Below are 16665 nucleotides of genomic sequence, written 5' to 3' on the forward strand. Positions count from 1 at the left end.
GGTTATAATCAGGTATCTGAACCAGAGTACGTCTTCAAAACATCCCACATCTAGTATTTTTCATTGTTAAAATGTATTTTAGTGCAGAAAGGTGACAAAGAACAATGCTATATTAACCCTATGTTGATAGAACATCAAATAATTCCACGTGTCTTTAAAATGCAGTTGTTATTATTATTATTTATTTATTTAATTTATATACTGCCCTGTACTCTGAGGTTTCAGGGCAGTTCACATAAAAGGATCACAGGATATAAAATAAAAATAAAAGCAATAACCCAATAATACCCCCCCAAGAGCCACATTTTAAAAGGGCATGGGATGTTGATCAGGTCAACCCAAGGCCTGGTTAAAAAGGAATGTTTCTGCCTGGTGCCTAAAGGGATATAATGAAAGTGTCAGGCAAACTTCCCTGGGAAGAGCATTCCATAGACGGGGAGCCACTACAGAGAAGGCCCATTCTCGTGTTGCCACCCTCTGGACCTCTCGAGGAGGCGGCACACAAAGAAGGGCCTCAGAAGATGATCTCAGGGTCCAGGTCATATTGGAAGAGGCGGTCCTTGGGGTATTGAGGTCCTGAGCTGTTTAAGGCTTTATAGGTCAAAACCAGCACTTTGAATTGGGCCCAGAAACTAATTGACAGCCAATGCAGTTGGACCAGGATCGGTGTAATATGCTCAAACCGTATTGCTCCGGTTAGCAACGTCGTCGCTGAATTCTGCACCAGCTGAAGTTTCCAAACTGTCTTCAGAAACAGCCCTATGTATTGCGCATTGCAGTAATCTAACCTTGAGGTTACCAGAGCATAGACAGCAGTAGTTAGGCTACTGTTACTTATGAGCCACTCTGTAAATTATTCCTTTCATCTGACTTCCGGTTTTGTCGCGAGTCGTAGGCAGGCGAGCTCTGAGAGCTGCTGAAGGCTCAGGGCGTTTTACTGGGTAAAAGAGGGGTGACGGAAGGCTAACGTACCCAAAAAGGTCCGGGAGGCAATCCTGGCCTGAAGAGTCAGTGGTGCCTAAAAGGAATTCTCGGCACCCCTTGCCGAAAGGCTGAGGAGGGGGAGAGTCCTGGGCACTGAGACAAGCAAGATCGACTTACCCAGTGAGAGCCTGGAAACCTGCGCGACACTGACGGTAAAATTCCTTTTATCTTAAAAACGAACTTACATCGGGGCACATTAGAAATCATTTAAGAACAAATAGAAGAAACCCCGTTCTGCTAACGTTAAAAAACCATCGGGAGGAGGAGAAGGGAAGGTGAACAGAGGAAGGGGGGAGGAATGCAGGGTAATACAAAAGAAGAGCCCATTTGAATAGCGCCGCCAAAAAAAGTTTAGAAAGGGACAAAAGGAGATAAATTATAGAGAAAATAAAATGGAGCCATCTCTATTTTATGGCAGAGCCTGGAGACAAGCTTATTTTTCGGAGATAACTGCTTAGAACAGCGAGGTTTCAGAAAGTAAAAAAAAGGGGGGAAATGAGTGTGGAGAAAGAGGATGAAGTTTGGCGAGGTGAGGAAGTGAAAGATTGAAGGAGGTGAGGGGGAGGCAAAGAGGAAAACAAGAATAAAATGGAGGAAGCACATCACAAATAAATGACTAAGCAAATGGGGGAGGAAGAAGCCGGAAACTAGAAGCCAAGAGCAGAATAAATAAAAGTTAAGGACTAGTCCCCATTTGACCACAAGGGGAAACAGAGACACCTAGAGGGAATAACGGGATTGCAGATAAAGATATAAAATAACAAAAAGGAAACAGCAACACCGTGTGGAGGAAAAGAAAATTGCAGTGATAAAATAAACCCAAGTGAAAAAATGAAAAAAAAAAAAACAGCCGGAATGACACAGCAACAAAGAAGGACTTCATTGGAAGAACAAGAAATGGACTTGAAAGAGCTTTGGAGATGTGAAAAGAGATCTGACAGAAATAAAAAAAGAAATGAAAGAAAGAATAAAAAATGTGGAAGACAAAGTAGAAAAAGTGGAAGGTAAATTAGAGGAGAATGAAAAGGAGAGAGGAGAAATGAAAAAAAAAACCAATTGGCCAAGGCAGAAGGAAAGAATAAAGAATTAGCAGAAGCTATTCAGGAAATTAAATTAAACAATCAGGCTTCAGAAAATACGATTTAAAAAATCTCCAAAGAGAAGAGAGAAGAAAAGAAAGAATTAGGAAAAATAAGAGAAGAGGTGGAAGAGTCCAGAATAATACAAGAGGCTGCAAATTATGCCCTTGCGATGATGCAAATGCAGTTGCGGGAAAAGATATTGACATTTAGAAATCTCCCTGAAAAAGGAAAAGAAAATATAAGAGAATAATGGAAGAATTAGCAAAGTGGCTAGAAATGGAATAACATAACATAAGGTTGCATATACTATTTGCCTCTGTCAAAAAAAGTTCTGCAAACATAGCTGTGGAACTCCCTTTTTTCATCAAAAGATCACATGAAAAAGCAGCATTTGCTGAATGAGCAAAAGTAGCCTCTGGAGTTGACATCTGCTCCAGTTTTAGGGCAAAATGCATTGGCTGCACTCAGTCTTTCCAGTTAACAAATATAATACTTTGTGGTTTAACATCTCTGAAGAAGCCTCTAATTTGCCTTCTCATCCCTAGATTGTGAAACAGAGGAAACAAACTTCACAGGCAATATGAACTTTTGTTGGAGAAAATATAACATGGCCCTCACTTTCTTTTTTTCTGAATGTATTTCTTATTAGGGCTACAACATGCCAGAATAATAAGGACAGAGGGATCCCGAGGGATATCTAGTCCAACTCCCTGCAATGCAGGAATCTCAACACTGCTCTGTTTATTTAGTAGATTTCTCATAGGAATGCATTGGAAACGGAAAAATTCGTAAGTCGAAGCAACCCCATCTAAAAATTCGTAAGTCGAAAAAACCCTATCTAAAACCATCACGGTTTCCGTTCGGATGTCGAGAAATTCATAAGCGTGCGGCCATTTGCCCCATTCGTAAGTCGAAAAATTCGGTTGTCGAGTCGATCGTAAGTCGAGGTACCACTGTAGTTGTTTATTTCCTTGACAATTCTGATGGAAGCATGTTCCACAGGGCGGGCACCACCACTGAGAAGGCCCTCTGCCTGGTTCCCTGCAACCTCACTCCTGTCAACCACAGCAAACTGTGGCAAGTTCTTAAAGAAATGGGAGTGCCTGATCACCTCATCTGTCTCCTGAGAAATCTCTATGTGGGACAAGAATCTACAGTTAGAACTGGATATGGAACAACTGATTGTTTCAAAATTGGGGAAGGAGTAGGACAAGGCTGTATATTGTCTCCCTGCTTATTTAATTTATATGCAGAATTCATCATGCAAAAGGCCGGACTGGATGAATCCCAAACTGCAATTAAGATTGCCGGAAAAAATATCGACAACCTCAGATATGCAGATGACACAACCTTGATGGCAGAAAGTGAGGAGGAATGAAGGAACCTTTTAATGAGGGTGAAAGAGGAGAGCGCAAAATAGGGTCTGAAGCTCAACATCAAAAAAACCAAGATCATGGCCACTGGTCTCATCACCTCCTGGCAAATAGAAGGAGAAGACATGGAGGCAGTGGGAGATTTTACTTTCTTGGGCTCCTTGATCATTGCAGATGATCTCCCTGCTTCTTGGGAGAAAAGCAATGACAAACCTAGACAGCATCTTAAAAAGCAGAGACATCACCTTGCCGACAAAGGTCCGTATAGTTCAAGCTATGGTTTTCCCAGTAGTGATGTATGGAAGTGAGAGCTGGACCATAAAGAAGGCTGATCGCCGAAGAGTTGATGCTTTTGAATTATGTTGCTGGAGGAGACTCTTGAGAGTCCCATGGACTGCAAGAAGATCAAACCTATCAATTCTGAAGGAAATCAGCCCTGAGTGCTCACTGGAAGGACAGATTGTGAAGCTGAGGCTCCAGTACTTTGGCCACCTCATGAGAAGAGAAGACTCCCTGGGAAAGACCCTGATGTTGGGAAAGATGGAGGGCACAAGGAGAAGGGGACGACAGAGGACGAGATGGTTGGACAGTGTTCTCGAAGTTATCAACATGAGTCTGACCAAACTGCAGGAGGCAGTGGAAGACAGCAGGGCCTGGCGTGCTCTGGTCCATGGGATCACGAGGAGTCGGACCCAACTAAACGACTAAGCAACAACAACAGCAGCAACAACAACAGAGTTTAGTAGGCCCTATGTCTGAGTAGACAAGGTTAGGATTGTGCTATTAGTCTAGATTCACCTCATATTTTTTCTTTCTGTAGCACACAAAATGATTTAAAAATCCAGTTGAAAGTGTAAGAGATTACTAACTTGCCCAGGATACACAAATTCAAGGCTGGATCCAATCTTTTATATCTAAATTACTTCTGCTGAAATCAACAGAATTATTTAAATGTGTTTTCAAAGCCAATGCCTAGATATAAATTGCTGTAAAGGGGCCCCTGACCATCAAGTCCAGTCGTGTCCGACTCTGGGTTTGCGGCGCTCATCTCGCTTTATAGGCCGAGGGAGCCAGCGTTTGTCCACAAATAGCTTCCGGGTCATGTGGCCAGCATGACAAAGCTGCTTCTGGCGAACCAGAGCAGCACACGGAAACGCTGTTTACCTTCCTGCTGGAGCGGTCCCTATTTATCTACTTGCACTTTGATGTGCTTTCGAACTGCTAGGTGGGCAGGAGCTGGGACCGAGCAACGGGAGCTCACCCCGTTGCAGGGATTCGAACCGCCGACCTTCTGATCAGCAAGCCCTAGACTCTGTGGTTTAACCCACAGCGCCACCTGGGTCCTTAATAAATTGCTGTACATTTAATATATTAAGGATGGCCAGTCATCCAACAGATTCCAAGTGAATATAGTTGTACCTCTGGTTAATCCGTTCTGGAGGTCCATTCATAACTGGAAACCACGCTTAACCTCACGCTTAGCCATCAGCGAAAGCGCGCCTCCCGCTGTGCGCATGCCTCTGGTGTGCGATTTCTGCTCCCATCCCAGGGCAAAGTTCGCAACCGGGAGCGGTTACTTCCAGGTTACTGGAGCTCATAACCCACAGCATGTGCAACCAGAGGTGTTCGCAACCAGAGGTACCACTGTATTGTGGGTCTGTTTGTGTGGACAAAGTCTCTCAGACCCATTTAATCCCATTGCAAATAGCAGTTTCTGGGAACAATGATGGTCAGGACTTCAGCAGGAAAGAAAGGGGTTAAATTTCCTGTCACTACAAGGTATGATAACAATAATTATCACACAGCACAGCTGGTGTACATTATATGAATGCATTTAACATTATGTCTAATTTGGCTTTCAGAATGGGAATATGCATCCCAATAAAAATCTGTATGTATGTCTCACTGAAAGTAAAGAGCAGCATCTGCTTTTGGCTTTTTATTTATTATTTATTGAATTATTATTTATTACGTATTAATTTGCTCAGGGCAACTCAAAGCAACTTACAACCAAAGACAATATATCCCACATGATACATTAAAGCCAAGGGGACACCGTGAGGCATCTCTTAGTTGTGTCTGTAGTGCCAGAGAGTTTACATGGTTACCCAATACTACCGTATGGCACAGAAATGAAGAAACAGGTTCACATATTCTTTCTATTCATGTTTCTTTACACAGTGTGTTACAGGTAACCTTTCTCAATGGTGTGGTTCATAGAATAGAGTTTCTTCATAGTAGCAAGTAATGACTCCCCCTAACCTGTCCTGACCCATGACCTATTCTGTTCCCCCCCCCCCCGTTGGCTCATCCCTGTGACTCTCCCAACTCTGTCCTGACCTATGACCTATTCTGCCCCCTCCTTCCCCCTCCCCCGGCTCATCTCTGTGACTGACCACACCCTGTAGCCCTCGCAAACCCCTGTGCCTGGCCAGTTCCCCCGCATTGGTGTTGTTTTCTGTTAAAGGCCCATATTCAGTTGGTTGGAATGTTCTGTTGTGATGTCACTGATCCTATGCAGTCAATGGCAGCAGGCGAGGTGTATGTTCCTTTGATGTCCTCTGGAGGGTGCTGTATTTTTTTGGGGGGGGGGTTATAGAAAATTCCGTTTTTACCTGCCAAAGGTTTGGCACATGTGGAATCTAAGGTTATGTTGGCACTCGCGTATTGGTACTGGACGCTGTGTCCAAATTTGAATGCAATCGGTCAAGCGGTTTCCGAGAAAAGTGGAAAGTCCCAAACATGGACCCTTTACATTTTTATATATATAGATGTCATTAACTTATTTAGTCTGCATATTCCCCTCCTTTTCCTCTTTCTTCCAGTGTACTTTCTAAAGCTGTATGCTATATTTAAAAAAATCAATTGTGCTCTTATTTTCGCATGAGAACAAGGACCCTCATATAGATGAAACAAGAAATGAAAACACTTTCCCAGTGAACAAGCAAATGATCTTTCTTGCTTACCAAACTCATCATTAAGAGTGTGATCTCTTGGAAGGATGGATTGTGAATTTCCAACATTTCCTCCACCAACAAACCAGTTTACATTGGGGTTCCAGCGATTCATAAAACCACACAGATGATTTTCTTCAAAATTACATTCTGCAGTTGCAAAGCATACAATGAAACTGAGAGCATGGCGCACAACCGTTCATTGCACAATATCCCTGAACATCTGGTGCATTAGCGATAACCAGCACAGTGCTTTAATAATATTTTTTAAAGCATGTTCAACACATTTCTTATTTTATTCACAAAGATATACAAATGTGAAACCATACTCTCCTCCCACCTGTTACCATCATCACCCACTCATTAAACTTTCAACCAAAATGTCAGTATGTGTCTGGTTGGTTTCTTTCCAGTGCTACAGGAGAAGTTTTTTTGAAAAATTCAAATACACCATTGATAGCCAATCTTCACTTATTAGCAGCAATGGCTGGAAGCAAATCTATACATTCACATTTCCATAAACTCTGGTTTTTATTATTTTGCTTTCAAAACAAAGTATTTAATAGCTTTGTACAATGCCTCCTTATTATACTCACTATTACAAAGGGCTACCTGAGGTTCAAACCACACAGGGAAGCAGAGGCAGATTTGGGATATGTAACCAAACTTTCCAAATCCCACATGCAGACCCATGTCAGCAGGGGACGGAAAGATAGTCGGGTACACTTGCTCCAGGCCTCAGAGGGCTAAGCTGGCCAGGGGCCCCCACCAGGAAACAGCTGCTGTTTACTTTGAGTTTATAACTTTATTCAAGAGCCTCAGACAAGTTCTGCCCATGGTTCAAGATTCTGAACGAGACAGAATGGCAAAAGTAAAACTCATCTCCAAATCTGCTATTCTAGTAAATCAGATCAGTGCCTCCAAACTTGATGGCTTATCTCAATTGATAAATTTGTGATAAAACTGACCACTGATAAGGAGCACCCACTCTGTTCTGTTGCAGTTCAGTACCCACACAAACCAATGATATCACCTGTCAGGGGGTTGTTGCGGCTACTCTCGAGTAAAGATGCTCCAGTCCGTTATTGTGCATACTATTTACAGTGCAGAGATAGCAGAAAACATGACCGCCTAGTCCGATTCAGAAACCGGCAATGGCTTCCGTCTGCTTTTCGGCCAGCATAAAAGCCTGGGTACCCCAAAACGCCGCCCCGTAGCCCTACGTGTGGGCGCGCGCCTCAATTCGGGCGCCGGAAGGAGAGGTCTCCCCTCTTGCTGGCTGGGGCTTTGACGTCTCGCTGAGCCCCTCATCCGCTGACCCTCGACCAGAACGGGGCCAAGGCTCTGACACGTCTCTGAGCCCCTCCTGCATGCTGCGTTCCCCATAGCGTTGCCAGGGCTCAGACGCCTCACTGAGCTCTCTCTCCATTCTGCTCCATTCCTCATTCCCTCCTCCTGACTTGCTGCTCGTGCTGTCACTGAGTGAAGTGCTGGTCAGGATAACGGGGGGAGGGTCCCTGTAGGGAGTCCCCCTGACATCACCTGACCACACAAGCAACTAGAGACATGTGCAAATTATTTTGTGTCTCTCTATTAAGTTTTTTGCCACTGCCATAAATCTTTTGCATTCTCATTTGTTGCATGACAACACAATGAAGTTGCTCTGCAGTAATTGTTACATCCTAGATATTTTGCTGTAGCAACTTTGCACTGGTGCAACATTCTCTAGACAGATGAGAGTAATTAAGCTGTTTAGTTTAAGATACAGTGGAACCTCTACTTACGAATTTAATCCGTTCCGGATGCACATCCGTATGTAGAAACATTTGTAAGTCGAAACACGGTTTCCCATACGAATGCATTGGGAACGGATTAATTTGTTCCGGAGCCTCACCTCCCTCGCTGCCCTGCACTCACCGCCGCTGGATCGGGCCCTCGCCGCCGCTGCTGTGAGGCCATCCTTCTGCCGGCCTCGCAGGATCAGGGCCTCGCCACTGCCACCGCTGCGAGACCGGCCTTCTGCCGGCCTCGCGGGATCGAGCCCTCACCGCTGCTGCTGCGAGACCGCCTCTCCTGTCCTCGGTTCTCCGCTCGGAGCGCAGCTGGAGCCGCCATGCAAGGAGTTGCAGTCCTGGCAACGTCGGAGTTGACGTCGGAGGCCGAGCCAGGGCACCCATGGCCGGCCGTGTGGGACTTGGGCTCGCGCGGACATGGTGCAGGCGGCGGCGATGCGGAGCCTCTCCCAACACCGGGTGGGCGCCTAGGCTGGAGGGATGGCAAGGGGCGGAGGGCGTTTCCTCTGCATGGCGGCTCTGGCTGCGCTCCGAGCAGAGAAGCTGAGGACAGGAGAGGTGGCCTCGCAGCAGCAGCGGCGGCAGTGGCGAGGCCCCAGTCCCACGAAGCTGGCAGAAGGTTGGCCTTGCAGCGGCAGCGGCGGCGGCAAGAGCTCGATCCCACGAGGCCAGCAGGCCAGCCTCGCAGCAGCAGCGGCGAAGGCTCGATCCGGCGGCGAGCACAGGGCAGCGAGGCCGTTCGGATGTTGAAAAGTTCGTAAGCGCACCACCATTTTTTACTATTTTTTTCGCTTTGTAAGTAGAAAAAATTGTAAGTAGAGTCATTCATAAGTAGAGGTACCACTGTAAATAAAATGTTAGTTACAATACCTTGACTTCGTTCTGGATTTTTAAAAATAATAATAAATTGCTACTAAAACAATCTTAAGGAATATGTTAATGTTATACCAATATGAGTTAATGTTCCCAGTTTCACAGTTAAACACCAAATTTTCTTTTTAACTAGAGCCAATTATTACAAGACTCACCTACCTATACAGTAGCCAGTAGTTATCTTAATTTCAAAAATTGCTATGCTGGCAAAAATCTCTCTTCCCAATATGCCTTCTAGAACAATCTACAAAATAAGACAAAAACGGGAAGTTAGTGCTAATATTTTCCACAACATTTATTAAAATTAAGGAAGCAGGACGGATCTCAGTTTTGTGTTAGACTCTACAATGACTCTCCTCCTTGCAAGACTCTATTGAAGAACAGGCCAGAGTGGCTAGGGAAACCCAACCAGATGGGTGGAGTATAAGTAATAAAATTATTATTAATTATTATTAACAAAGGGCACTGCCTAATACCTTCAGCTAGTACACCTTCAGAATGTCTGTTCAGAGATTACATGTATATGAAAAAGAGAAATCATTGCTCATGATTTCACCATGATTTCACAAACTGACATACCACACATAGCCCTATTTAATTTAAGATTTGATTTTGACAAAATAAACATTGAAAATCTGCATTTTCACAACCCCATTTTGCATATAAATGAAGTCAGTCACAGTGGCGTAGTGTGGGGGGGGGGTGACGGAACTGTGGCCCTGGGAATTTTTTTTTGAGGAGGCACAACCAGGCATCCCTACAACAGTCTGCCTCACCAGAGTCGGTGGCAAGGATGCTGCCGAGGCAGCTTTCTTGCTCCTGCCCACAGCTCCACTCCCAGGTCAGGCTTGACCCAGAAGCAGAGCGAGCGAGCTCCGTGCCCTGCATGCCCACCCCTGGGTAGCAGTAGCAGACGCTCTGCCGCTGGTCAAAGGTCAAAATGGGAAAGTATCCTGCTTGTATTCCAACAAAAAAGCTTTGCTTTTTCCATTATGATTACCTTGGTAGCTCCTGCAACAGTTGTCTTGCTCAGAAAATATAAAATAGTAACAACAACAACAACACAATTACTGTAGCTCTTTTCAGGTGTTGATTGGGATACAATGAATGCACAAGAGAGACAGGGTAGCATTTGCCTCTCCCCTCACACATTCAACTACAACCTCTGTAGGAAATCCCCACAGCTCTATTGCCTGCATTGAGGGCACAGCCTGCCAATCGGATGCCTCCCCATGTCCATATCTGTTCAATGTATCTGCATGTAGACTATATTCAAGCATACAAATGTTATACTTACTTTGTATTTGTCTGTACTGTTTCGTATATCTAGGCTAGCTATGAGCCAGCTCTCCGAGCGCTCAGTGGTTGTCCAAAGCAAATGGTCAAAACTTTCACCTTCCACCCTTAGGTACAGGTTTAAGGCAGTAGGATCTACTGGTAACTCTGAAGATGTTGCAATCTGATATATCAGTCTAATACAGCTCCACTCTTCGGTATATAGGTCAGGACTGAGGAGTACAGCTGCGTCACCATTTGTTCCCTGTGAGGTGTCCACAGAAATATAATGACCTAGAAATGCAGAAACAAAATTCAATTGTAACAGAAAAACTATGTGTGACATCCATTAAATTACAAAACACGCTGAATTCACCATAAACACTAAAGTTGAATAAAAGTATCACTCAGCATAGAACACAAATATGTGTTCGAGGTCCTGTTCTGAAGACCTCCTGCAGTTCTTTGACTGCAAGAAGTGAAGTTACAGGGAACCCGGCAAAGGGGCTTCTCGGCAGTGGCACCCTCCCTGTGAAATGCCCTCCCATCAGATGTCAAGGAGATAACTATACAATTTTTAGAAGACATTTGAAGGCAGCCCTGTATAGGGAAGTATTTAATGTTTGATATTTTACTATGTTTTTATGTGTTGGAAGCCACCCAGAGTGTTGGGAAAAACCCAGCCAAATGGGCGGGGTATAAATCATTATTATTATTATTATTATTATTAATTCCCCAGTGATTTTTGAACATTTATAAACAGTCTAGGGAAACATGTACATGTTTATGACTACACTAAGCATGCTTCAAAGCTGTGAGCTCCACTGAGTTTACTAGAACTTCATTGTCAGCAAATACCGTATGCCCAAGATTGCACTGCATGAGTAACAGCTGAAGCAGCCCAATACGAAAGGGAGGCTGGGATCATGTCATAGATAAAACTATAAATCTAGAATGATTTCTTCACACAATGTGCTCTCTTTCCAACACAACTGGGGCACTGAGTCACTGTGGAGAGCGGACGTCCTATACCAAAGAACAGCATGCTCTGTCTTTTGCTGCCAAAGGGCTCTCTCAGGACAATTGCCAGCTAGCAGTTAAGTTTGAGAGCTTCCCTCCAGGCCTAAAGAAGAGAACCAAAGTAAAACAAAGCATCCAGGAATCAAGACAATCATTCTAATCCCTAGATTTCAGTTTGATCAGTCTTAAAATACATCTGAAAGTGCAGCTTGACGGACTTGACGGCAACTTTCCACACAGATGGGCTGGTGGAGGGAAATATCCCCCAGTGTTACTACAAACCATGTTTTGGGCTCAATCCTGTGGTTGCGCCATTACACAGAAACCTTTTTCAGTTGCAGCCTCCACTTAAGGACTGAAACACTTCAATCAGTCTTTATTGTTTTCTGCTGCTCCAGAGAAGCAGACACGGAGCAATGGATTCAAGCTACAAGAAAGAAGAATCCACCTAAACATTAGGAAGAACTTCCTGACAGTAGGAGCTGTTAGACAGTGGAACTTGCTGCCAATGAGCAGGGCCGGCTTTAGGTAGAGTCCCGGTGGCGCGGGGTGCCAGGGCGCTGGGCCGGTAGGCAGGGCTCTGCGCGGCAAAGCCATACTGCGCCCCGCGAGGGCGGGGGCGCCGGAGCGATCCCTACCCCTCAGCACCAGGGCGGCCAACCTGCTCGAGACTGCCCTGCCAAGGAGTGTGGTTGTTATGTATTGGTTTAATTTGTGTACATGAGTTTCTCTGCTAGTCCTGTAACTACCTTTCCCGCTCCAGGGCGATTCAAATGGGTGCGGTGACAGTTGCTATTGGTTAACTTGTTAGCACAATTTGGATCCTCACTCTGATAGGTTCCCGCCAAAATCTAAATGTATCCTTTCTCCAACCCCTGCTCCTGAGAGTATCAAAGGAGCTCACCCTTTCCCTCCAGTCAGTCAAGATTCCTACTGCAATAAAGAAGACTGTTCTTGTTATACTTGACTCCTAGCAGTTCCTTGCTAGTATGCTGAATCACTATTCTGAGCTGACTTCACGAAGAGCTGAAATCACACTCACGACATAACAGTGGTGGAGTCTCCTTCTTTGGAGGTCTTTAAGCAGAGGCTTGACAGGCATCTGTCAAGAATGCTTTGATGGTGTTTCCTGCTTGGCAGGGGGTTGGACTGGATGGCCCTTGTGGTCTCTTCCAACTCTAGGATTCTATTCCCATAGCTTTATTAAACACACTTCCAAGGAAGTTGATGACTTAGATATATAATCTCCATTTAAATCAATTGAATTTCATTTACTGAGAGTGAAGTGAAGAGTATGAAATCTGGTTAAGGCCTAAAAGTTAAAAACAAATGCCAATAGATACTGTATTTTAATTCCTAAATAGAATTTTAAAAGGTCATTCTGATTGATTTCTGCTTGCAGTAATCAGTTAACATTCAAATTAAAACAAAGTATTCCAAAAATAATCTTGCTTTTACCCAAGATCAACATATTATTATCAAAGTAGCATATACTTCCAAATCCATACTACAATTGTAGGTTAGAATTGGTCCTATTTTGGCTTTAAACATATGAGAAAGCTTTTCTGTAGATGCAAACCATGACATTTTACATTTTTGGTACATTCACAACAGCACCACAGTCAGAATTATATCTTAAGTGGCGCCCTCAGGGTTTACAGTAAATGGCTTGTTCATTCCAAGCAGCATAGCATTTTCTCTGCCTCAAACAGCCATTTGTTTAAAATTGTGTCCTCTGGGGCATAGCTGCCAAGTTTTCCCTTTTCTCATGAGGAAGCCTATTCAGCATATGGGACTTTCCCTTTAAAAAAAGGGGGAGAACTTGGCAGCTATGCTCTGGGGTCTCCTATCTAAATGTCAATGCCACTATAGATTTTATTGTTCCCCTTCTCAAAATACAGCAAGAATGTGTTTGTTCTCAATTGAATTGGAAGTGGTCTCTTCCAACTCTATGATTCTATGAATGTGTCATTTAATCCGAACCAAGCTATATCATCTATCTGGCAAGCTGGAAATGCAGATGAAGTCTCTGCACTACAGTTATGTTAGCTCTGTAAAGCAATTTTGTCACTGCATGCAATTCCCTTTACTCTTTCATATTTATTAACCTAAAGACTGGGAAATAAAAGTGGAGAGCTATAAAAGCTAAGTAATTATTGTGCATCACAGAGTTAAGTGGATTTGCTAAATGTTGTTAAACTAACAGCACAACCACTGCTTATGTCGATCTCTCTCTGGCTCTGGGTCCTGCTGTGGTGGTTCTTGTGCACTGACCCTGACTCCATCACCATCATCCATCGCCCCATCAGTACTTTCTTCTCTCTCTCTTTGTATAACATTTTTAGTAAAGGTAAAGGTAAAGGTAAAGGGACCCCTGACCATTAGGTCCAGTCATGACCGACTCTGGGGTTGCGCGCTCATCTCACATTATTGGCCGAGGGAGCCGGCGTATAGCTTCCAGGTCATGTGGCCAGCATGACAGAGCCGCTTCTGGCAAACCAGAGCAGCACATGGAAACACCGTTTACCTTCCCGCTGTAGCGGTTCCTATTTATCTACTTGCATTTTGACGTGCTTTCGAACTGCTAGGTGGGCAGGAGCTGGGACCAAGCAACGGGAGCTCACCCCGTCACAGGGATTCGAACCGCCGACCTTCTGATCAGCAAGCCCTAGACTCTGTAGTTTAACCCACAGCGCCACCTGGGTCCCTATTAATTTATTTATTTTATTAATTTTCACAAAATATTACTTTTTAGACAGAAAAAAGCATAAAATAAAACATTTAAAACAACTATATATACAATCCATTTTGAATCCACAGTATGGGATTACTTGAATCCCCTGAATTCCCTCCACCCCCTCCCTTGGTTCCTTTATAATATTTTCATTGACACATATCAATAAAATCTTTATCTCTGATTACTTCCAATTTTTGTACATTGTCTATAATATTACAAGTGGTTTTTTTTAAAAAAAATCCTGCTAAAGTATTAACTTGCATACATTGCTTTTGTAAATATGCAATAAACATTTCCCATTCTTTTTTTATATTTGTTATCATCTTGGTTTCCCAGTTACGGTAATTTAGCCATTTCAGCACACTCCATTAACTTAATTTGCCAATCTTCCTTAGTGGAGACTTCTTCTTTCCAGTGTTGGTCTAGCAATATCCAGGCAGCTGTTGTTGCATACATAACACACACACACACACACACACACACACAAACATATATATATATATATATATATATATATATATATATATATATATATATAGGTATAACCATTCCTGTAATCTATATACTGTGTGTGTGTGTGTGTGTGTGTGTGTGTATATGTGTGTGTGTGTGTGTGTGTGTGTAGAAGGTGCCCGTTTGTTAAAGCCCACCTTTCTCCGAAACCGCTTGCCCGATTGTGATCAAATTTGGCCACAGCGTCACATGTGGGTGGCACAGTGTCCCTATCAACATAGATTGGCCACATGCCACACCTGTGGCTTAAAAACCAGGTAAACCCCACTGCTTTTTGGCCCTCACCTCAGAGGGCTGAGGAAGCTGGGGAAAAACCCAAATAATTTACATATGTGGGGGTGGGGATAACTGGCACAAACACGCCAGGACGCCATTTGCATTGAGGCACAGGCCAGACCACACAACGGAAACAGCCACACCTTAAAAACCTCCAAGGAAGGAGAATTCGCAACCCCTTGAGGGAGTTTGTTCCTCTGTCAGAAAATTTCTCCTGTTTAGTCAGAACCTCATTTCTTGCCTTTGAGATAGTGGAAGACAGCTATCATGTCTCCTCTTTTCCAGGCTAAGCATACCCAGCTTCTTCCACCATTCCTTTATTAGGCTTGATTTCCAGACCCTTGATCCTCTTGGTCACCCTCCTCTGCACACATTCCAGCTTGTCAACATTCTTCTTAAATTGTGGTGCCCAGAACTAGAAACAGTACAGTCATACCTCGGGTTACAGACGCTTCAGGTTGCGTCTTTTCCGGGTTTCAGCGCTCGTGCATGCGCAGAAACACTAAATCACACTTTGCGTCCACTGTATTCCAGTTGTGGCCAGCCCAAGGCAGAATAGAGTGGGACTATTACTTCCTTTAATCTGAATGCTAGACTTCTGTTGATGCAGCCTAGAATAGCATTAGCTTTTTTTGCTGCTGCATCACACTGCTGACTCATTAAAAACTTGTGGTCCACCAAGACCCCTAGAGCCTTTTCACATGTACTGCTAGTAAGCCAGGTGTCCCCCATCTTATACTTGTGCATCTGGTTCTTCCTGCCCAAGTGCAGAACCTTACATTTGTTCCTACTGAAATTCATTTTGTTAGCTTGGGGCCAGTTCTCTAATCTGTTAATGTCATTTTGAATTCTGATCTAATGATTATTCATTATGCACAAATGGGGTAACTATTGTTTACAACAAACAATGGTTAAGTAAAATGAGCCAGCTTTGTAATTACCATATTTTTCAGTGTATACGACTAGCTTTTCCCCCTTAAAAATAATGTCCAAAATTTGGGGGCGTCTTACACATGGATCTTTCCCCATTTTCTTAAATCAGAGCCCCAAAAATAGGGGGTGTCTTATATATGGGGGTGTCTTATAGATGGAAAAATATGGTAATACCTTGAAGGTGGACAAAGCACCTATTTCAAAACTATTAGGTCACACTGCTGTTGCTTTTTTAAAAACGCACACACACAATAGAACACGTATGACACACATTCTTTTTTTTAAGCTAACCTTGGTGTTTTCAAAATCCAATACTCAAGTTTTCATGGAACATCATAAAGATTTGGATGCTAACAAAAAAGATTCAACAAAATGAACATGTTCATTACCAAATCATACCATACAACAGAACTGATAATAATAACAAAAGCAAAATTCTTGGGTATGGTGAAACATATTTTATCAGCACTGTGATGGATTTTGATTAAAGAAAATAAAGTAAAAAACGAGAGTTCAATGAACAATATAAAGGGGGGAAATGGAACTCTGTTTTTAATTTATTGGGCGTCATTTGGGAAAAACTGAGATAGCCTGCAAACTCCTACTGGTGTAGACAGTTGGAACTATAACCACAGACATGCTTTCCTATAACCACAGACATGTTTTCTTGCTGTCTGAAAGTAGAAGCTGTATTCTTAAGCCAAAAGCATTGCAGTTAACATATTAAAAAGCAGAGGGATGGAAGGAGGGTGGGGAGAAAGGTTTGTTGCCGAAACCAGCTTTGAAATTAATAGGGTTCTCTCACCAATCTGATTTCTTTATATGCAAGCAGCTGCCCATTTCTCCTCTCAG

At 43.4% G+C, this 16665-nt stretch overlaps 1 protein-coding gene across 4 annotated transcripts in view; it reads right to left on the reverse strand.

Moving 5' to 3' along the window:
* Positions 1-16665, reverse strand: part of MAMDC2 (MAM domain containing 2) — a 77620-nt gene that overhangs the window by 40112 nt on the left and 20843 nt on the right. For 3 of the 4 annotated variants that reach the window (XM_035099753.2, XM_035099751.2, XM_035099754.2), the window contains 3 exons: positions 10357-10628; positions 9219-9303; positions 6406-6543 (listed from right to left, as the gene is read on the reverse strand). In XM_035099753.2, coding sequence (XP_034955644.1) covers positions 6406-6543; positions 9219-9303; positions 10357-10628 — 495 coding nt within the window. The remainder of the gene's footprint in view (positions 1-6405; positions 6544-9218; positions 9304-10356; positions 10629-16665) is intronic. The other variant, XM_060280041.1, reaches the window with a different exon arrangement.

The sequence above is a fragment of the Zootoca vivipara genome, chromosome 11 (assembly GCF_963506605.1).
Source record: "Zootoca vivipara chromosome 11, rZooViv1.1, whole genome shotgun sequence".
Taxonomy (NCBI): domain Eukaryota; kingdom Metazoa; phylum Chordata; class Lepidosauria; order Squamata; family Lacertidae; genus Zootoca; species Zootoca vivipara.